This window comes from Mya arenaria, chromosome 1, assembly GCF_026914265.1.
Source record: "Mya arenaria isolate MELC-2E11 chromosome 1, ASM2691426v1".
In the NCBI taxonomy this organism is placed as follows: domain Eukaryota; kingdom Metazoa; phylum Mollusca; class Bivalvia; order Myida; family Myidae; genus Mya; species Mya arenaria.
The window spans coordinates 41,869,581-41,893,817 of record NC_069122.1 but is presented as its reverse complement, the minus strand read 5'-3'; the positions used below and the strand labels follow the sequence as shown (position 1 = coordinate 41,893,817).

Here is a 24,237-nt window from a genome sequence, read left to right as displayed (position 1 = left end):
AGCATTATTTATTGAAAGATGCGTGGAAACTTTTTTATGGTGACAACTGAAGCGAGAAATGATTAATAAGCATTCTAAATATTGCCACAAGACAATGTTTCTATGATGTTACAGACGACAGTCTTCAACAAAGGAGGTAATTACAATGTGATGACCATTAAAAAGGAGTTCCATACGGGTACTTGTTTTATCATTGTCCGAGGGCAAGATAAGAATTACTAGCATGGTTAAATTTTTGGACCTACTTATCTGAAGTGGGGGGGAATTAATAAATTAAAATAGCTAAATTATTAGTTTAAGGTTTCTGGTTGCAATACACCGCATTATGAGTTTGTATTTTTCTAATCCCTGCATTTTCCTTAAATTACGTAACACATTTGATACAAAATATTCAAGAAAGTGCTCAAATTAACCTCAAGGAATTTAAAATGCCACGTTGTATTATGATTTTCCAACAGGTTATGAGAAAACGCTCGGCGAGTTTACATACGCCGACGGCGACATTAACGAAATCATATCTAACTGTATGGCGGACTCGTCACTCGTCGGAATATCCGGCCGCCTCTCATTTAAAGATGGGGGCGCTGATCCTGACAAGAGCATGGTGTTACAACGCATTCAAGGTACTTTTGTAATTGTCAAGGGTCGGTTTTTGCTTTTACAGATCCGGGATTCAAAATAGTTAGTATCCTTATCGTTGGCAATACTATATATAACTAACATAACATTATCTCGTCTGCTATTTCGAAAACCAATGGTGTTTTATGGTACCCGTAAAGTCATTTGCATCATGGTTTGCGTCGTGGAATTGTTTTTGTAGTTGCCATAACTGACAAATCGGTGGAGCTTTAATGTAACTTGGAACACTTGTTATAGGAGACAATTTGCATGTGTTTTGCATGTCAATCAACGAGACACTGAATAAAGGCTGTTTTAATGATATTATTAATATGTGCTATGGAATCATCTTTATCATCCACAAGGCATCTCGAAAGCTGTATGTGTCTTAATGCATCCGCGTTGCATAAACAAAGGAAAGAAACAAACAACTGAGATTACACACAACTAATCATTTCGTCATAAGGTTTATTCACTAAACCGTTGCTTTTCTACTTACCCTTTCCTTGCTATTATATATAGCATTATGTGTCATAACATACTAAGCAAACACTTAATATAGTACAACTACTAATTAAGGAATGAATTGCGGGGTTAATGTCATTATCGGGGTATGAACGCAGTTGGGTTGGTCAATGTGTGTGGAGTCCGAAGGAATGGAAGTTGAGGTGTAAATATTGATGTATGAACGTATGTATTCAATTTCCAAATATATCTGTTGTGGTTTTGTGTTCTTAAAATGTTGACAACTATATGGATAGTGATATTAAGAGTATATATTTTAAATATTATGTCTGTATTTATACGGTAATTTATAAAGGTTGCAATGTAGGATTATGATTCCAGTCTTAGAATACTGATTCATTTTAGGGTTCATTATACAAGGAAGAAGGAGATAATACATGTTAAGTTATTGAATTGAATTGGGCATAACTCTTGCCCTAGAACTTAATAAATACCCACTTGTAAAAATTTCTGCATTTAGTTTGGTATAAACGTTTAAAGTCTAGGTAGAAGGTCTTTAATGTTTTAGAAAATGCCTTAATTTTGATAATATTATGTTTGAAACGTTCGTTTTTATCCTGCCATTAAACAAACTGACTACCGGATTCAAATGAAACTGTTAACGCTGTTTAACATTTTGAACTGTCACTGCAAACAGTATACCACTTTATGTTTATAATTCTACTCGTATATCCGTTCCTTCTAATAATACAATTTATCGTCGTTTGATCAATTACTGTTTCCTAATGAAAAGAAAATTTATTCCTTGAAGTTCTATTTATTTCAGGAGGAAAAAGGGTGAATGTCGGTTATGTTACACAGGCGACTAATACCAAGCAAATAAATTGGCTGAAAGGAGTATTGAAATGGAAAGGTATAACACCTTCAGGGCTTTTTCACCTTCTTTGCTAGGGGCCGAAATTAAGCTACTTCACAATTGGGAAAAATGGCATATTTTCCCAATTTCCAGATATTTTTTTCACAATTCCCAGATATTTTTCCCAAAAAGGAAGATCTGTCTTCCAATATTTACAATAAAAATTTATTCTGTTTGAGCAAATTATTATGTTTATCTTTTAAGTTAACATCAGAAGAATGCTGTATAACTTAGATGTTATTCGAGGACCAATTAGTCCATATATTGTTTTCAATTCTTTCCCTCGATTTACAATCAACTCTATGAAGATTAAAACTAATCTCTCTCCCTCCCTTGTCATTGCGTCATGTTAAAAAGTCAAAGTCTCCCCCGATAAGATCTACATGTGTATCAATTGGAAGTCAATACATTTTAGACCTTTCAAACTTGACCCTGTGTAGTGTTTGTACACATTTCATATTAAAAAGGTCATACATTTTATGAAAAAAATCAGCTAGGAGTTTCATATGGATACCTTGACCTGTGTTTAAAAGGTGTCTTCAATCCTCATATGTGGAATTTCCCATTTTGAGACGTTTACGCATTTAAATTTCCCAATTTGCAGAATTTCACGCGTTTAAATTTCCCAAAATGAAAAGGCTAGGCCTCTTCACAATTTTTGGTGAATAAGCCCTGAGAATTTTCAACCTATCAACCATATTATAACCAGTTAAATAGTTTAAATCATTGCGTCTTTTTCACCGGCACAAGCAAATTGAATTACTGACGTAACAGATCATTAGCTTTAAAGCTTCCTTTTCGATCCTGTCTTGAGTACTCTGTTTTGTACATATATCAATTGACTGTCTACATTCCGAGTATTATTGCCACAAAAATCCTTATACCCTGCTCAAACTTGGCATATTATCTGGAAAGTGAAAATGTTTTTGATTTTTTAAATAAATATTGTAAGACATATAGTATTACAGATAGGACTGTAAACTAAAAGTAGTGTGAAATTAACAAATATGTTGAAATCGTGCACGTCCTACTATCATTATTGAAAATTAGTTATAGTATTTCTACTCACCGTATAACATTTCTGTTTAAAAACAATTGAGCATGAAAAGGGATTAGTTCATATATTACAAATTATACGATTGATTCAAAGTGAGCCACAGCGACCGTGATAATTTACGGAAATTATTTGTAATAACTATAACCGACCTATATATTATCGTTTAAACGCACATAAGATATTTTATTTGCAAGTATGTTGATTTTGGGTGCCTAGCAAACAATGTTTATTTTGTGTCATTTGAAATTGTTTTTTTAAATGCTTTGAAAAGGTTTTTGAAAATATCACTCAAAACTATTAACCGATGCCCTATATAAATGTAATTCACTATTTTTGACTGTTTTACAAATAGTAAAATTTTATAACATTACAATGTTTTGAACTATTGACAGTTTGAACTGTTAAACGCGCGTGAGACACCATCATAGGTAAATATAAACTGCATATCGTTTAAACTCGTGAATTTCCGGTATTTGTAATTAAAATCAATATGTGAAACTTCAATATATTCGCTTTACAAAGGTATTTGTCTCTTTCGTGTTTAAACAAAATATATAATCAGGTAATAAAACAGTTGTTGCATTGGCATTTGTAACAGTGAAAACTTTTGCCCCTCAGTGTCGGGGATGACATTCTGAACTGTTGCCTTCGGCCTATCTGACTCGGGACCTCAGTTCAAAAGTCATCCTCTCCACCTCGGGACAACAGTTTTGACTGTTACACTAATGCCCATGCAATAACTGTATAATGTTAATTATTTTTAGAACGGACATTGAATTTACATAGTAGTTCCCAGCGAGCAATACCTGTTAAGATAATACCAATTGACTATGGTTTGTTTGTACATTGAATATCTTAAGGTGATCATTAGGTTTGACGTCACTACCAAATAAATAAATCGACTTGTTTACGCAGGCAAAAATCGCTACGCTTTGATTGGCTAGATTGATGTCATTTACATTAAGTTGCTTGAACAATTATATCGTTCACATGTGGATGTATATAACTTTGTCGGTTTAAGATGGTTATAGCAGACAAATTGTCACTCCTCGAAGAAAATCTTTAACTCTATTATATTTCTTTTCATCCGGATAATTTAGGCGTTACCAGAAATTGTCACATGACTATACATTTAAAATCAATGAAAAATACCAGTTTAATTAAAAATAACTTAATTTCATTTGCATTGTAAATGAATGAATTATAAGCATTTATATTCACCTTATATAATAATACTTATAGTACTTAGTTATAAATAGCAAGTATTGTCGTTGGGTCTGTTCGTACATACCAGTCCCGAAACTTTCTGAACACCATTCTTATGTGTCTTTGCTCATTAATTGTGAGTGTTGATGAATATGATATATCTGTCTGTGCATGTTTGTACATGTAGGCTCCTTGCCTGTTGGTTTATAATAAGAGTATATAAAGATTACATTTTTCACACGTTTTGGAGTAAACAGTTTGGATTTAAGTCTTTGAATATGGTGGGATTTCTTAGAGTTTGTTTTTAAAGATAACGCTATAAACGAAGTACAAGGCGACGTTTTATAGACGCTAAAACAATCCGTAAAAATACTAGACAACACTTCAGACTTACTTGGTATAAAAAAAGAAAATGCTCCTATCCAACATGGCTTAAGACTAATGTCTTTGTTCTTACTTACTTGTATAAACACGACGGCCATTACAAATTGAGACTACACATATTTCTTCCAGACAACAAAATACCACGTGACTCTACATACGTGACCTACCGAGAGATCACCATCCCTCCAGTAATGTACATAACCTTGTGCACCTTGGCAGCCTGTGGGATTATCCTGGCTCTCTCCTTGTTTGGGTTCAACATTGTGTTCAGGAGCAACAGGTACGTTAAAACAATACAAACTTTCTTGAAAAGGGGTAGGCACAATAGTCCAGAACTAAGCAGAGGTCCTGTTTAAACTTACAGCCATTAAGACTATACTAATATTACACGAGAGACCCCCAAAGTAAAAGTCGTGTTAGTGGGCAATAGGTCTAACACAAGACAAAAGCTGACCACGTGACATAACGATTCGAACGAGTCAACATCATGTTCGGTAAAAAGAAACACGTGTATACACAACAATTGTTCTTTCACGGTTTAAATTGGTACACAACTTATGTGAACTATTTCGCATTACAAAGCGACCGACGACGCAATACCTCTACTTTTTTGTCAAAAACAGACGACGTGCATCGTGTTGATAGGATAACTTTCCTGATAAATAAATTGTGTGACTTACTAAGCAGTATGATTGTGGTATTTATTTGTCATATATAAACATGTATATGTCTTTCTAATGCTGTAAGACAACATTTATCGGAAAACATGTTTCAATTGTGCTCGAGGAAAAAATGAGAGAGGTTGGCCATTGTAACTTTCTAAACTTCTTTTTCCTATAACCAAATTACTTTGGCTTGTCTTAATAACAGAATACAAAAATTGCATATTTCTATAGAATTTTAACCTCATGTGTAGGAATATATATACCCTGTGGATAGAATTTACATTCTGGAACTTCCGTTTGATAGGCGTACGTTGTAAGGCCTAAAAAATAAATTGTGTGGTTCGGGTCATCCGACCCTACATGGAAAATACCGCCGACCCTACTTTTTTTGGTGGGACTTGCGAAAAAACATCGCCATGTTGTGCTCGGTACGGTACTGTACGGGCGTTATGCTCAGCGCGTCGCAAAATATTGAGTTGTGCAAAACGCTACAGCAAAAAAATAATAAGTTGTGCGAATCGCTACACAAGAAAAACATGGCGACCAATTCCGCCGTCATAAACATCGTAAAAACGGCGTGTTGTCGCCATAACACTCCAGAACGTCGGGACTTTAAGCTCATAACACCCGAGATGATTTTCCAAGATGTAGAGATAATGTTTCTTAAGAGCCGGGGTCTATATTCGAGATTGACATGTCAACATCCGACAAGGAGCCATGGACCCGTTTGTATGTTTGTATAAAGAACAGCTATACGACATTTCTGTCGTACAGTTCATCGGGAAATTCTCCGACTTTTCATTCTTTAGAGTAACCTATATACAATGGTACAAAATGTCTCTGGATAATAGTATAGGTTTTCCCAAACATAAGATTGAATTCCGACTTATTTTAATATACCCCGACCACCACTGCGGGACAAGCATGACTCTTTTCACTTGTCATTTTTTTATCCAATGATGCAATCATAAAAAATAGTTTAAATAAAATAGCATCAGGGCAAACATTCTACTAGTATAGAAATGAAATACAAAACTCGGCTAACTCAGTTGGGAGAGCGCCGGTCTATCAATCTAAGGGTCTGTTTATCCAGGAAAATCATAGTTACCGAATGTTTAGCCCCAGCAATGTCCTAATATAACTGAAATACTGTTGAGAAAGGACAAAAACAGAGAAAACAAACCTGTACCAAACTAAAAACCTAAAATTTAAATAAAAAAACCCTACCTATTCTTGGGGGCCATGTTACCCTAACCACACAATTTTTTTAGGCCTAACTATACATATAAGCATATTTTTGGACCAGAAAAGTTATTTATTTTTTCACTTACAAAAAATATTTTATACATTCTGAGCATTTGCCCCCGTTTATGGATAAAAATATAAATTGCTCAACATATCGCTCAGGAACAAGGTATAGTGTTCAATTGTACTCAAAGTTTGCCCTATGTATTGTAAAAATGATATGGAAATATCAAACTTACAGTGATTTTCCAATCTGAAGCGAAAAATATTTTGCCACGTGGTATGTCTACTTTGTAATGTGCGGTCATTTCATATTCATATTTCGAGTCCTGCTTTTAAAGTATCTACTGAAGAGAATGCTTACACGATACATGTATGAACGTTTTATTCATAATTGTTTTATGGATCAGACCAATGTTGAAGAGCATGTCGAGGGGTGAAAGCGAAAAGGTTCTATCTGCTTCTTTATTTAATGTCACTTAGAACCTTTTCGCATTCACCCCTCGATGTCATGCTTTGTGTTACCTCACACACTTGTACAAGACACAGCAGGGCGTCAATATGAAACGGTTTTTAAATATGTATATGATTAATTTTATTTAATCCTATGTGTCAACCAGTAGTCGACATATCGTTTACTATTTTTTCTAGATCAGTGAAGATGTCCTCTCCGAACATTAACAACATGTTACTGTTTGGATGTATGATGTGCTACTCAACTGTCTTTCTCAAACCGACAGAGACGACGTATGGAGCAGTTTGCAAGGTGATGTCGTGGTCCTTTTAAGCTTGTCTGTGTGTCGAAGAAAAAATGCAAACACATCATCCTTGCACAATATAAAACCAATTCAAGATTTTCATTCAAATCTTGGGAACTGCTTTGCATGTGACAATTTTTGCATTTATAGGAAGAACCATCATAGTTATCAGGAAGAAACCATTAGGAACAACATACACGTATTTGTGATCACTACGGGACGCTCTTGTTTGTTACTTAAGTACTATTTCTACTGATGATTATGGAAAATGTAAACTATGGAATAGTTTGTTTACAACGTAACACATATCATTTTATAATAAATAGTTTCAATTAAACCGATACGTTTACATCAAATATTCAGAAAATACGGCTGTAATATGTGAAGGCAATGTGGTTTCATGCAAAGTTACGGTCCTTTAATGTTAGATTTTTAATGTACTTATTGTCCAGAATACCACGTAGGCTTGTGCGAGGTATGCTGGTACTGTTTTAAGCATTGTCAATGAATTGTGAAATATCGACACTGTCAATGTCCTGAAAAAATATGTTCCCCAAAACTCACTTGTATATAATAAATGCGTATTCCATTTTTGTTGTGTTTGCCATTTTGTTTATAAACTTGCACTGTTACATGGGTATTCAATTTTTGTTTTAAACAGCAATGTTTCTTTTCATAATTGGCATACATGTATATGGGGTTTTCATGCTTTTCAAATACAACTTTAATCAGACCGACATGGAAAAGGTAATATTAATATATTATCTTTGAAATATGCATTTTTTCACATACATATAAGCAACAAGGCTACAATAAAACACTATTAACTTCAGGGACAAACCCAGTAGTATTTTTTATAAATCCTTAGAGACACAAGGTAAGGGCCAAAATATAACAAGAGATACAAACGTACGAACACCACAAATCCACGTAAAATTTGATGCTGGAATGGACAAAACTGTATTCGATAGTGTTTTACATCTTTCCTTTTGTAAATGTTTGGTTCTGTTAGTTTATCCTTTTCTACTTGTATAGGCTCGCGTCTGCCTCTTCTGTATCGGGTTTACAGTGACATTTGGTGCGCTATTCACTAAAACATGGCGAGTTCACAGAATTTTCACCAACAAAAAACTTAAAATGGTAAGAGTTTTAATCAACATCTTAATGGTATCGTGTTGCAACAAATCAAAACGCATGAACAGTCTCTAAATTTTTGTATTAAGGTACGTAATATCTGGTTTCAAATTTTAATAATTTATAAAACCCACTTTTTACGAGAAACACAACGGCCAATGCTCTTTTGGCTTTCATCTGAATCATGTGTCGACATTATTATCGACAAGCATTTTTATTTGCATCTTTTGTTTAATTTCGACTAAGTTACCTGTAAATTGCCCCTAAACCGAGTTTATAAAAAACAAATTTACTTAACAATTGTTTTAAACATTTCTAGACAATTAAAGACTACCAACTTCTTGCAATAATCGGTATCCTAGTTGCTGTGATTTCCGGCGTCCTTATTGCATGGGAGGCAGTTGGGCCGCATTCGGTGGTAGTGCAGTACCTAGAAAAAGAGGTGACCTTCGTGTTATACTGTTTGTATAAAGGTGTTCTTAGAGAAGTCAAACTCTAACATTGTAATCATAATGATATAAAGACATTAAAACGACAGGGACAAGCTCAATATAGTATTTAGTATGTTTAGAAGTCGATATGCAGATATTAACTATTATTTGATTTTTGTTTTTAGGTGCATATGGAAGGAAACGACGCTGAAATTCGACCGTTTGTGCGCATGTGCAGGTCTGATTATTCGGTGTACTTCGGCTGGGCCATCTACATTATAGAGGGCGCCCTTCTGTCGTTTGGAGCATTCCTTGCCTGGGAAACACGACACGTAAGGTCATCCTTTACAATGCCTTATCATATTTAAAACATGACCCGAACACCATCTGTGAGTCGGTACGTAGGGGTATTTGATGAAAATCATATGCTCCAACATGTATTGCTTCGCTTTAAAACATTGGTCGGAAAACCACACTAAAAATCACTCAACGTATTCATTACGACAGAGAAAAAAGGCACGAAATGGAAATCGTCTGTGAAGGACCTAATTAGTCAGGTAATATGTAATCGAATTCGCCCAACTGTAATGTTTGCTTAGCAGTAACTGCTGAAAAGCTTATTAAGAAGACGCTATCTTAGACCGTTAACATGCGTCTGGAATCAATGCCGTACATTTCTTTTACCATGAATATGAGTCTGGTAAATGGATTGCGAAATTTGAGACCATAATTACAGCCGGCAATTAGGGAGGCGCTATTTTAAACCATTCATATATGTAATGTATCACAGAGGCGCTAATTTAGACCATAAATACGAATCGAGTACCAAGGAGGCGCTATCGAATACAAAACACATGAGTCGGTCATGACAAGGAGGCTAATTAAGACCCTATATGTGTCTGGGTACCACGGAGGCGCTATTTTGGACGATAATTACGGTTACAGTGGCAAGGAGGCACTATTTAGACCATAGGTATGACGGACGCGCTAAATTACGAGTCGAGTATCAAGGCGCTATGTAAGACCACTAACATGAGTTTGTTATAAAAGAAGTGCTATTTTAGAGCATACATGTGGAGGATATGACGGAGGCGCTATTTTAGAGCATACATGTGGAGGATATGACGGAGGCGCTATTTTAGAACATGATTACGAGTCGGGTATATAAGGAGTTTGGTATCAAGGAGGCGCCAATTCACACCATAAACATCCGTCCGATGTTCAGGTGTTGCTAATCAAAACCATATACATGATTCCATTTTTAATATGATGTTATTTCAGATATATTTCTAGATAAAGCGTTACAATAAAGCTTCTGTTATTATTGGATCAATATTGTCGTTTGTAAACACGGAATATTTCAAATGACCTTTTTATTATATACCTATAAATATTATCCCAAATATATTCTGTATTGTACAGAAAATGTTAAATATTAATATTAATAATAATAATAATAATAATAATAATAATAATAATAATAATGATAATATGACTTTCGAAGCTGTGTGCTCGTCTAAATATATATCCGTATTGTACAGAACAATGTTAAATAACCTATAATTTCATCTACGTTACAGTATGCTTTGTTAATAAGTCTGTTTACAATATTTGTTCCACATGACGTCCTTATTCTGCATTTACGATTGAGTCTTCGTTGAAAGTTTCTTATGACACCAGTGTTTTTCTACAAATGGCTCCGTCTTACGTTAACAACATAGATAGTATATAAATAGCTTACCTTAGCAATGCTTGCAAAATATATTTTTCAAAACATTCAGGTAACGACATTTGTTGCCATCATCATTCTTAATAAGAACAACTCTATAATTCGTACAACACTTCAAGGCTACCCAGACTGTAACTTTTTCAGCGTTCAAGAATATCTCATTATAATAATTTCAATTCTACAATACCTACAGTTCTTTTTATTTACGTGGACATTGAGAGGGAAATAGGCTTCGTCTAAATCATCCATTTTACAAATGACTGCTTGAAATGTTTTTACGTTTCAAATGATAAATGCTATGAAAACAGTTTATGGTGTATGCTTTAAATCCTTCTTTAGAAGTCTAAAAACACTGGTAGAACTTGCAGCGTTGTCAATGTCAACTAACACCCGAAGAACAGACCTTTCAGATGTTTTACATATCGTATATCTTCTTTAGTTCCACATACTTCTCATTTTAAAACGGGACGTAGACATCAATGGTTGTTAGGCCGCCGGTCTGTCTCTTGGCCCTCTTCAAACCTCTTTTGTTTCATATTCAACACTGAATCTAAATATTTATTGTTATGGTTCTGATATTAACTGTAATTGATGATTTGCTTTCGTTGAATGATTTTACCACTTCTGGACAATTCCCTGGATTGTGCCATATTAAAAGCCCGGCCAACAGGAAATTAGGAAAAACGGGTTTTTTTAAAGGGGACATATATTATGAAACACCCTATTTATATGAGTCGGGTATTTTTGAGGCGCTTTTTCAGGCTCGAAACATGGTTCGGGGGTCAAGAAGGGACCATTTTAGTCGGCTCTTATGGGTCGGGTTTGGTGCCAAGGATAAGGCGTTTTAAAACATATGTACGAGTCAGGTGTCAAGCAGGCGCAATTTAAGACAATGCGTACGAGTTTGTATCCAGTGTCAAGGAGACGCCAATAAAAACCATACGTAAAAGAAGAGTGTCAAGTAGGCGCCATTTAAGACCAAACATACAAGTCGGGTATCCAGAAGGCGCTATTATAATAAATAAAGAATGAGTCAGCTCTAAATGATGCACCATTTAAGAAAACTTAAACGAATGAGTCGGGTGTCAAGGATGTGACATTTTAGAACATAACAGCAAACAACGATCATGCTCTACACTAACGAGTATATTTATTATATGTGTCATGAAATATACTTAATCTTTCCAGATCTGAAACAGTTAATTTAGCTGTATTATATAATTTAACTAATATCAATTTAGAAAAAAAAACTATTGGTACTTGTATACGGAATGTAGGCTTTGCCAGTATGGGGCATTTGATTGATTTATTACTATTTGTTCAATGGAAAGCTTTAAAAGCTGTGCTCGAGTTGTACATTAAGATAATTAGGTTTTTGAAAAGAAAAGCTGTAAGGATGATTTAAAATGGTTCGTATTAGTCCCACAGCTTGTAGATATACAGATTTCAATAACACACATATATCTGACACGGCTCGTCTAAGTGAAAAAAATAAGCAAACACTTCGCTGTGCTTCATCAGTTATGCAATGCGTTGTACACAGCGGTATCAATTTTATGCATTTTTAAAAACAAATAATCTTGCAGTTGTATCTGGTGTCTTGACATGTAAAGCATGTTTGCACAATATAACAACTACTAATAAAACAATGTAAACTACTTGTACAAGGCCAGTAGTCATTAATTCAAAAACCGTTTTTAGAGGCACTAGTTAAGGACCCAAACGACACTAACAGAGAAACACAAACGTACACACACCATAAACAGACCATATCGCATCAAAGTAGCCTTTCCCGATAAATGATGAGTATTTTTAAAAATTGTGTACGTTCCGAACCGCTGTTTGCAAATTTAAGTCCAATCAGTTTATATTATGTGAGGACGCTGTTCCACAATGACGCTCGTTATCTTTCGACTGTTATCCTTAAACCAATTAAATATGAAATACCAAAACGACATTAAAAGAGACTCAAACACTTACACACAACACAAACAGACCAAGACAGGAATCGAAAAACCCTTTCCTGATAAATGATAGCATTTTCGCTTTGAAACGGTCAGTCAAACTCGAGTTCACTGCACGATCCTTTAATAATATATTGTAAATTGGAACTCAATCGATTTATTATTGTGTACGTTCCGCACCGCTGTTTGCAAATGTAAGTAGAACATATCGTGTGAGGACGCTGTTCCCCAATGACGCTCCTTATATTTTGATTGCCGTCCGTGGATCATCTAAATATTTCATGACCTGCCTGTAAATAAGTAGTTAAGAGCAATATTTTTTGCGGCGTAGTAACTTTTCCGATGTGTTTAAAGTATATCTAATGAAACACTACAAATTAAGATGTCCATTAATGCCATATGAATAAAGATAAACACAAAGTCCTTCTTGACGAAATTCTCAATAAAATAAAATAAGACATAACAAACCCTGTTAATAGGACCATTTAGTCCATTAGTTAAGCAAAACATCCAGAAGTTCTCAAATTTTCTTTTAGGAAGTCTCCCAAAAATCCGGATGATAAATTCCCTGAACGCTTACGAACATGAAACTTTAATGACAATTACATTGCAGTTTGTTACGACGCACAAGACAATGACCAATAAGACATTGAACTAGAAACACAAATGTGTGAACACCACTCAGACTACACTCATATTTGTTGAATGTGTTGTATACGTATTTTAAAGGCTACAAATGTAAAAGCATTTAATGCAGAAAAAACAGTTCGATATGTTATGTTATGTTATTTAAACCGTATATCAACATTGTAACTTAATAGCGAGAACAAGTTGTTGTTTTTTATTTGTCGTACGTTAAATCATGAGCAGTTCAGTTGCCAAAATATTGGAACTAAATTTATTTAGGTTCTATTTTCCATGAACATTTTCAGGTAAAGATCGAGGCCCTGAACGACTCTCAACAGATTGGCCTCTGTCTGTACAACGTGGTCGTCCTGAGCGCGGTTGGCCTCACCTTGTCTCTTCTCCTGGAGAATGAGGTTGTCATGCTGTATGGGATCACGTCCGGATGTATCATCATTGGAACTACAGTCACACAGCTTGTGGTATTTCTACCAAAGGTATACGACATCATTGGATAACGGTTTGCATTAGCATGGCTATTAAATCTTATTTTGTAACAATACATTTTTTTATTCCTAGAAAGGAAGATAAGTGAGTATTCAATCAATTATTAATTCGTTAACACATTTAAACATATATAGTGTTCCACGTTGTATTCTAAATGGCGTGGAGTATGTAAAGTTGTATCTTTGTTCGTAATTAAGTGGATGCTACTTGTCACCTAATTGAATATCCAATCCCATTTACTTCACGAACTTATAACAAGTCGATTTGACATTGTATAGTCTAGAGTTAAGATTGTTTGTTGTAAACGAATGTCAGTCCCTTATTATAATGGCCATAAGAATACAAAAAAGTAAAATATTCCTCGTTATCGAATATCCCCATATACTTCGCACACTTATTGCAAACAAGACAAGACACTTAGGCATAGCTAGCGAATATGATAAATGTTTGTTTAAAGACATGTTGATTGTATATAAACATACCCTGTTATGAAATGTTAAACATTTAATTGTTTCAGATACATGCTGTTCACTCAAAGGTTGAAACTGCAGTACAAAATAACGGCGCCATGTTCAAATCAAATACCAGATCAGGGCCGGCAACCAACACTAAGGCTACGGATGACCATACATCGGATAAACACTAAAATAAACAAACAATGCCAAGTAAAGAAAAACGCTGATCGGGCATTTTATTCAACCATTAGGGAAAATGACCAGACCTAGCTAAGCAGTTCGTTTAGGCATTTTTTTTTATAGTTTTTTTTTGAAGAGGATAACACAACTAGCATGGCTGATGATGGATTTACCTCGGATAACCTGTAAAGGTTAAAATATGGACAACTTTAAAAACAAACGTTGGTCAGGTATTTCATTTAACCAATGGGGAAACGAATCTCACGACAAGCATGTCGGATAATGGCCTTTCCTCGGATAACCTGTAAAAGTTAAAACATAGACTACTTTTAAAACAGCATTGGTCGGGCATTCCATTCCATTAATAAGGAAACGAATAACATAACTAGCAGGGCGGATAAGAGCCTTACTTCGGATAACCTTTAGAAATTAAAACATTGGCAACTTTGTAAACAAACAATTGTCAGGCATTTCAGTTTAATAATAAGGAGACGAATAACACGACTAACAGGACGGATAAGAGCCTTACTTCGGATAAACTGTAGATGTTAAAACATGGATCTCTTTAAAAACCAAACATTGATCGGGCACATCATTCAACTACTTTGGAATCCGACTTACACAAATAGTATGGCGGAGAATTACCATACCAGAAATTACTTGCAGAGGAAACAAAAAATGACCTCTTGTTTCGCATTCAATTTAATTATTCTGTATTGAAATATCAAACCTATTACGGCGGAAAATACTGACATCTTGGATAATCAGGAAAGCAAAACACACTATTCTAGAACCGATAGGACGAATATGGCAGATAATGACCATACATCAGATACCCAGTAGAAGAAACAAACATTGACTTCTTAAAAAAAACGTGCTGCTTGGATTTTTCTATTCATTTATTCTGGACGAAACCTCGCAAAATAAGGAAAACAAACACACATAGTACGACTAGCATGGCGATAAAGAATATGCCTCGTATAACCAAGAAAACAAACACACATTATTTAAGATTAATACGGCTAGCAAAGCAATAAAGACGATTCTAGGATAACCAGGAAAACAAACACACATTATTTTATATTAGTACCTGTTACCCATGCCGACCTTTTCAAGTATGCCTGATTCATAATGCGAGTATGTACAAATGTTAGTATTGTCGACTATACTGTAGATCACAAGCTCTCAAGCGACTAAAATAAAGAATACAATAAAAAAATCAAGAATCAAAACTTATCTTGATAGCTACAAACGAAATAAACCTTGTAACAACATGCTTTAAGTACAACGTTAATGAATTTGTGTGTGTTATATCTCCAAAGTGAGTTTAGTGTCAATGACTTTTCACTACTTTACACCTTGCCATAACGCTCGCGTGCATTTTTATGGTGATAGTGAGTTTCGGCTCAGATAACGGACAAGAACTTTCTTTGAGTTATGTAACTAGAATTCCTTCCCCGGTAATGTTGAGGTGCAAAATTGCAATAACAGGAAGGAAGTGTATTAAAACAAAAAGTTTCAAAGACATAACTATCATTTCACAGGTTGTCCAGTTTAAGAGTTTTCAATAGTTGTGTTTTTGTTTATTTTTTTTGTTTCTTTTGTGGTCGTGGCACCGTTAACTTTGTATGTGTTAGGCAAACGTCTGTACCATGTTGACTTTCTTGTCTTTACAAATCAACTTTAATCGCAGTTATGCATGTTAAACATCAAACGTATCACATTATATATTCTTTGATATAGCTCGTTTGATATTCAATGCATACGTCAAGAAGTTCCTTCATTATCACGTCTTTTAAGGGTTATTTTGTTTTGTTTTGAAGGTATATTTTTGTAAAGTTAATGTTTATGGAACTTATCTATTGAAATCGCATAATAATGGTTACATAAAGTGTGTAATAAAATAAATAAAAAGTATTACGTCACAGCGCGTGACTCTTCTGGCATAGGGGGTTGCCAGATGGAATTTTCCAGCACGGCTGAATTCACCGGAAATGCCTATCCGGTGTGCTAGAAATAAATATATAACATAATATAACCATTAACAAGCAACGATACAAATATAATTTATTCATTACATGATTTACGATCGAGCTAAGCGAGCGCAAAAAAACTTCAGAATACGACCCAAAGTGTGTAAACATTACAACCAAACATAAAGCACTTTGCATGTGAATGATTTCAGAACTGTGCGAACCTCCATACCATACCATACCGACAAGGTTATCAATTCATAAACTGCAAAGACTGCTTTTGGTATTTTCCAAGTTACACTATAAAATGGTGAGAACAATGTGTATTAAAAATGAATACTTTAATTGATAAAGTTTTAAATTATATTTACCCTTAATATTGTTTCTTTTTAAATATTGACTAAAAGTACTAACTTCCCCCCGAATCAAAATGAATTAACGTGCTCCAACGCCTGTGTCGCCTCCTGTATTTTAGAAAAAGAGAAATGATACGGTGAATATATTTGGAGTAATTACACAATACTAACATGATACACTCTTATGACAGATACCTTTGATGAGCTCGAACCCCTGTGTCGCCTGTTGACAAACAAATGCCACAATGAACATATCTGGAGTACTCAAATTGAACTACACTAGCATAATTCGATACTATGATTGATGTCTTTATGAGCTCGAACCTGTACTTTGGGCAAAAGAGCAGACACAGGAACTTGGTGTTGCATTCTCGGAGAACTTTGGTCAAGTCGTATGCGGTAGGGCGAGCAAATGGAGAACAGCTTCACATTGTGAGGAAACTACCAATCCATTTATTTCATTATAATAAAGGTGTAAGTATCAATGTCATCTGTTTGCACAATTCACGGTCTGTAATCAACGACAGTCACGGGTCCATCTCCGTTAAGGTGCTCGAGGTGTCTTATGTTCCGTCATTGCTTTATTCGTGTCTTCCGATGATATGATTGATATATATTTATAGCACACCGCAGAAGCATTTCCGGAGAATTCAGCCGTGCTGGAAAACTACATCTGGCACCTCCATGCCAGATAAGTCACGCGCTGTGACGAAATACTTTCTACTTCGTTCCTTATACATTTTATGTGAAATTATACTTATGAGATAGATGAGTTCCATTAACATTTTCTTTACAAAAATATACATTAAAAACAAAAAATAATAACCCTTAAAAGACGTGATATCGTGATATTGAAGTTTCCACTGATAACTGCGCGTCATGACGCCAGTAAACATCATCGCACACGCTCTTTGGTGGAGTATTCAAAAGTGCGCTTTTTATGTATTTTCTTCACAAAAAAAGAAATACATAAATGTATGCTAGAAAAATATATATCATGTGTTTCCGTTCCGGATAGAAAATCCGACCCTCGGGCACGCTGCGTAGCCGGTAACTCGGCAAGCCTCGTAACATGGCAACGCATGTTCCCTCGGGTCGGATTTTTCTATGTGGAAAAGAAACACATGACAGAAATTATTATTCATAATTTTGTTTTTGTTTTTGTGTACTATGCCTTTGGCGTTTACCCAGTGCCATAAAAGAGGGGTTTTGCTACTGAGCTCGTTTCTGTAGTATTTTCACATAAGTATCGACCTTGAAATAATATAAAAGCATTTTGAATAAAGAATTGTTTACAGTAGTAGGTCAAGTCAAATATTCAAATGTTAAGATACACAATACATAAACCAAAACATCAATGAACTAGAGAAACATACGTTTAAACAAAGTATACGCAAAAACAAATACTTCAAAGAGGCCTAACACACATCAGCACAGTTTAACCGGTCAATGATTGGTATACTCCCTTAGAACGGCCAGTGAAACATGAGCTCACTTGTTGTTAAAACTATTTTGTAACTCCAAAACTTCACTTGTCCCAACAAATAATTACAAAACTATAAAATGTAAACCTCATCAGACCCAGCATTTACTTTAACCTATATATGATGAAAAAATAGCATGTACGTTGAAATATTCAACGACCGAATACAAACACTATGTTTTGCTAAAACATGTAAGATTAAGTGTGGAAAAGTTCATGATAGACTTACAGCAGTCATAGCTTTTCTATGGTGCGTAAGTGGAGCAGAATATTTTATCTATCAAAATGCACAGAAGTTTACAAGCGTGTATTGTAACCATATTCAAAGGATCTTTTCATGAAACGTTTATAACATTATGTATGTCAGTAAAATGAATATTAACATTTAAGATATAGCTGTATCTACAAACGTTGATATGATGAATTGATGACAATTTTATACTATAACTTTAGTAGTTTCATCATTTTTTGAACGTCAAAAGTTTTGCGAAACACTCTAACTCTCCTTTTAAAATCCCTCAGAAAACTTTTAATAGCTAATTTATAATGGTATAATTTACCTTTTGGTATTTCAAATGAAGTGGTATTTTTTTTTATTCTTGAATGTTAAGAAAATCAGGCAGGATCTTATTCAAAACTTATTATTTTTTGCTTCAGTGGCGTATGCTTTGACAACAACTTGTTAAGTTGCTTACATAAAACATCCATTTCTCCCAACTCAGATAAGTAAATCCAATAATTTAACCATGATAGCAATTCTTATCTTGCCCACGGGCGAAGATAAAATGCCCGTATGGAACTCCTTTTTTAATGGTCACTACATTGTAAGACAGTCGTCTGTAGCATCATGGAAACCTTGTATTGTGGCAATATTTAGAATGCTTATTAATTATTTCTCGCTTCAAATTTCACAATAGAACAGTTTTCAAGCATCTTTCAAGAAATAATGCTTCATTCTTCATAAAACTTTTTAAAGACCGATTTGACAAAATCTGAATCACTGCGCGCATATCAATGACAACCACGACTTATCGCATATCCATACGAAATTTATTTCACTAAGCACCAAAAGAGTTCCAGTTTTACTTAATTCTGTTTAACTCTGGTGGGTGAAAAAGCATCTACCATAGCCGAACGTGTAAGATAGGTTCATCCCGACCCTCGCGCAGGGTGTTTTGCTGAAACTCGTTAAACCTCGTTTCCGCAAAACACCCTACGCTCGAGTCGGAATGAACCTATCTTAAACTCTCGGCCATGGAAGATACTTATACTCTACAGGATAATGGATTTCTTTCAATGGTAATTACTTGCTCTCAGGAATTCACAGTTTTATCTTTTTCCCGATCTGTGCAGCAACTCTTTAACGAGATGTCCTTAACGCCATTCGCGGTAAAGCCCCTTTCAGCGAATTTCTCTCCGATTGAACAAATAATTTCTAGCAAATGATCTCCTAAGTATAAGTCGGTTTCCTTTCCTTGAATAGACATTTAGTTTCATAGCTTACAATGATAATATAACAGTGGAACGTAGACTGTAACAACACAATAGCCATATTAATAGCATACAATGATATACAGTGTTACTAATATGATGAAAATACTTTGCGTATTGGTACCAACACTATTTAAAACTATGTGTCAAAAACTGTTGAAGATAATCAAAGAAAACTAAGTACAAAAAGGTTGTTTGTTAGAGGAAATACACATATGCAAGGCAAATCAATATTTAACTTTAATGAGTTAAGGTACTCCAGTTTTTAGACTAGTGAAAAAATAATACAAAAGTTCGTTGAAGTTGACTCTACAACCCCCTGTGTTCATTTTCAATTGAAAATTTTAGTGCCCATGTGGTATTCATAATGTATAGTGGGTAAAGGTTGATTTTGTTTTTACATTTATCTGTTAATGAGAAAATGTTTCATGTAACTAGGATAGCCTTGGTGTTATTGTTGACGTTGTGCCATAACTTAAACATTGACCCTTGTCGACAAGAACAACAGATAAACGTCGGCGTTTGCTCAGCGGCGCCCTTGTTGATGTATTCGCATATTTTTTGAAAACTTCCAATTTTTTTACATATCATTATCGGGATTCCCCATGGTTGGCCACACGAGGTCATGTACCGGTTCTTTTCTGTTGTGGCCACTTACCTTTTGAAAATGAATAATACTACTCAACCAAGTTTGTTTATTCATTGAGTGGTGTAACGTCTCAACCACTCTCCATCATGCACATGGAAGCTTACAGACGAATAAAAATGAATATGAGTCGTACGGATCTCCGCACTAAAATTCAAGATAAACAAAATCCTAGCACAATCCAAAGGATAGACTATGGTGCTAATACATAAAGAGTGGACAATTGATATATGTACAACACACAAAATTCACGACAGAATTGAGAAGGAAGTTAAAGTTAATATTATCTCGTTTCTATTAAATACTTTATTTTTTAAAATGAACGAAGATACTTTGATTACGTCCTTTCAATGAAGCAAATGTAGCATCAAAAGAGTCCTTAATTTACATAGATACACTATCTACATACATTTATGAACTAAAGCTATAAAATATGAGATAAATATGCACATGGCCATTGTAAATGAGTAATGTGAAATGCATACAGTTATGTTGCAGTAGACAAATTATCAATTATTATAAACAAGAACTAGATAGCATTTAATTATAATGAGGATAAAATATGAGCATTCAGCTGATACTGAAGACATTTTAAAAAAGAGAGTAAAAGATGAGTATATATTCTTGTAATAATAACATTCAATACTCATATTTGAAGAATTAACTTCAACACTATCCATTTCATAAAATATGTTGATTTAACTGCAACAGTAAATATGTTGATTTAACTGCATCAGTAAAACATTCCTTTGACCAAATGCATGAGTATAATCCCTGATAAACAGTAAATCCAAAACAATATCAGGCTTTTCCAGAGTTTTACTTTTTAATACAACTGTAAAATAAGAGTAAGATTCTAATCAATATTTACCGAAGATAAATAGTTGAATCATTCTATAGTGGTCTACTTTCGTTTTTTAATTGACGTTGGATTCTTTGTCGTATGCATGTGCTTTATAATTTTCGTTCATAAAATGTAAGTGATCGATTAAAAAAAAGAGTTCCTTGTTGCTCACCCATTTTTAGCCAACCTTACAGAAACAAGAATCTGTACATATGATTTCAATTCAGTCTTACAATGATCTTGTGATTGTAACGCATTCTTGTTTAATAACATTTGATAAGCACTATTAATGTGTACGCAAGCGCAATAATGATTTATGTCATTTGTAATATGGCTTAGCTTTTAAATATATTTTGTATTAAACTTCTTTCACTGAACCTGAAATTGATTGCTTTGGTTTGCATTTTTTCACTTGGCTCTACCAAAGACAATGCATCTTATATGTGATAATATGAACACTAAAAGTGGAATTATAAGAAATGTAATAATTTTACAATTACATTTTGTCTATAAATGCATAGTGACAAAAACTTTTCACCACCTTTCATATTTACTACTTCTAAGTTAATGCTGTACGCTGGTTTGTAAACATTTATCAGTGAAATAAAATTGTGACGAAGTCGTGTTAAACTTTTGATTGGTACGCAAAAGATGTTCCTCATTTTAATTTGATTGCCAAAACGTTCGCAGTCTTACTCGATTTTTAAGATAAAAAACATTGTTAAATCATATAAAAGAAACATATACAGGACTGAAGTCCTTTTATTATGGTTTGAATTAAATTTGTTTACTTGTTCTAAAGTATTTCTATAGTCGGTATCTTTATTATGAAAAGCATAGCGAATCTTGCTCTTTGATAGTTATTTATATCAGAATTGTTTTAACCAATAAGACGAGTGATCTAGCAATGAACTTTGTGTAATCGCAGAAAATAAATGGACAGAAGTGTGTATAATTTTTAACACGTCGTTCATTAAGTAGAATAGAAATAGTGTCATTCGCAAGGAATTACTTAATCGAATTTACTTTGTGAAGTATTTTTGGGATAAAGAAAAGGCGATATCGAAGATAACTAAGGTGGTTGCGTGCAAAATAGGACCAAGGCCACAATCGTTCCTTAACAATGAATGGTTTGATTGAAATATAAATCTTGCTTTCCTCATTTTAGTACCAAGCATGTAGCTGTGGTTAACTTAAAGGTAGTTGACCAATTGTTGCATTAATTTATAATTGTATATTTATATTGTTATAATGTTCTATATCTTTTAATTGCATTTGTTGACGCATAGTTTTCTTTTCCAGCCACAAAATTGAGTATTTCTTGTCCAAACTTGGTATTAATTGTAAACTAGGTCATACATTATTTTGTTAACCAACCATTTTGAGCTATTGACTTCGGTTATGTGATCATTTAACAAAATATTGACCATTTCACAAAATATTCCATATAATGCATTTTTTACCAAACTCGGTCGGGTATTTATGAGCATAACTAATATCTGTTACAGTGTCGCTCGAACCTAATTCACTTCTGTTATTCAGTATATCAATTCATATGGCCCATTAATGTTGGGACATAAATAATTAGTCGTTAAACAGGTATGACATCATAAAGCCCTAAATTTTCAAGTGTATTTTAAAGGGTCTAACAGTTTTGGATATGAAACAGCCAATTTTGTCTTTTAGTTTGTGTTATACTTCATCAGTGCCATAACCAGAGACATAGTTAAACCAAGGCAATCTATGGGATTCTGTAGGCATGCTCCCCAGAATTTTTTTCTAGGACTTCACTTGTGCGTCCTGGTTGACTCTTTGTTCGTGGTATACTACCATAAATTTCGTTTTACTGTCACTATATATACATTTTTATTACTAACGAGCTAGCGAAAATAAAATATTTTCTTAAAACCATATATTGGGTTTAAGGTGCATGGACTAGTTCGCTGAAATAAAGTGAGATTGAATTGACTTTCAACAATTGCTAATCATTGCAAGACAACTGAATGAGCAAACAATGATTTGAGATATACAAAATACATTTTCAATTAATTTTGGTTATCTGAATCAAAAGACAAAACAAATCTTCTATGTCTGAGAGAATCCCACAATCGCAGAATATCCCTTTGGAGTTGGAATGTTTTTTTTATGGACGAGGGTCTATCATAGTTGATTGTATTCATGTTTGAGTGTTTTTGAAGTGATGAAGCTGCGTCCGCACGTCAGGAACCAACAGGTAAACATAAAATTGACTTTAAACTGCACGATTGCATTTGAGTACCTCTTAAACATAGGAGTGAAATAAGGACACCACCAACAAACTGTTACCCAGAACGGGAAAACAATTCAAAATAAGAAACAAAGAATTGTAGATGCAATAGTCATATGAACATTAGTAAAATGGTTGTAGTCTTCTTATTTTGATAAAATATCTAAGGCAATGATCTAAGGCAATGGGCGATATTCAATATGCAACTTTGTCAATCTTATGATTATTAAGCATTGACTTCATTTACTCTATTGGCCAGTTGCTAATAATATGTAAGCCAATTAGCTATCAGTTGAATGGACGATACTATTACATTTTGATAAAAGTGGTATTTAAATTTCGGGCAAGCAAATATAATATATTGGCAGCTGGTATTTTTATTTTTTATTTTTATGAAACATTGTTGAATATTATATCAATAGTGTTCGCAATGTTGTGCAAAGTAACAGTTAAACACCCCTTTTTCCGGAATGAGCATATCCCTTGAGGTGAATTGCATGTGTATTATTTATCAGTGACCAAGGGAGCTTTAACCTTGATGACAATTTTTCAGATATTTGGTTGAATACTTACCATTGTAAAATGTTGTGCAGGTTTAATGAAGTTTGTCATTAATTTTGCCGATTTACATAATTCAATAAAAAGGAATTATGCACTTGAAACATGTAAGTGTTTTTAACTAATAATACTGAACTAAAAATACAACAGGAATCTGAACAAGGATATTTTTGCTACAACCTGTCATATTTCAATATAAAAGATACACCGGTATACGGTATATATCGGTATATATCGGTATATGGTGTTTAAAGCGGTAATGGATTTGTTTGTTATTTTTGT

General features: G+C 34.1%; 1 protein-coding gene across 1 annotated transcript; it reads left to right on the top strand.

The window, feature by feature from the left end:
* Nucleotides 1–526: 526 nt before the first annotated feature.
* On the top strand, nucleotides 527–14,349 carry LOC128227160 (gamma-aminobutyric acid type B receptor subunit 2-like). Its single transcript, XM_052937419.1, has 9 exons — nucleotides 527–623; nucleotides 1,910–1,996; nucleotides 4,776–4,926; nucleotides 7,208–7,322; nucleotides 8,350–8,460; nucleotides 8,768–8,890; nucleotides 9,065–9,211; nucleotides 13,505–13,693; nucleotides 14,221–14,349. The coding sequence occupies exons 1-9, from the start codon at nucleotides 527–529 to the stop codon at nucleotides 14,347–14,349; spliced, it is 1,149 nt and encodes a 382-aa protein (XP_052793379.1).
* Nucleotides 14,350–24,237: the final 9,888 nt, after the last annotated feature.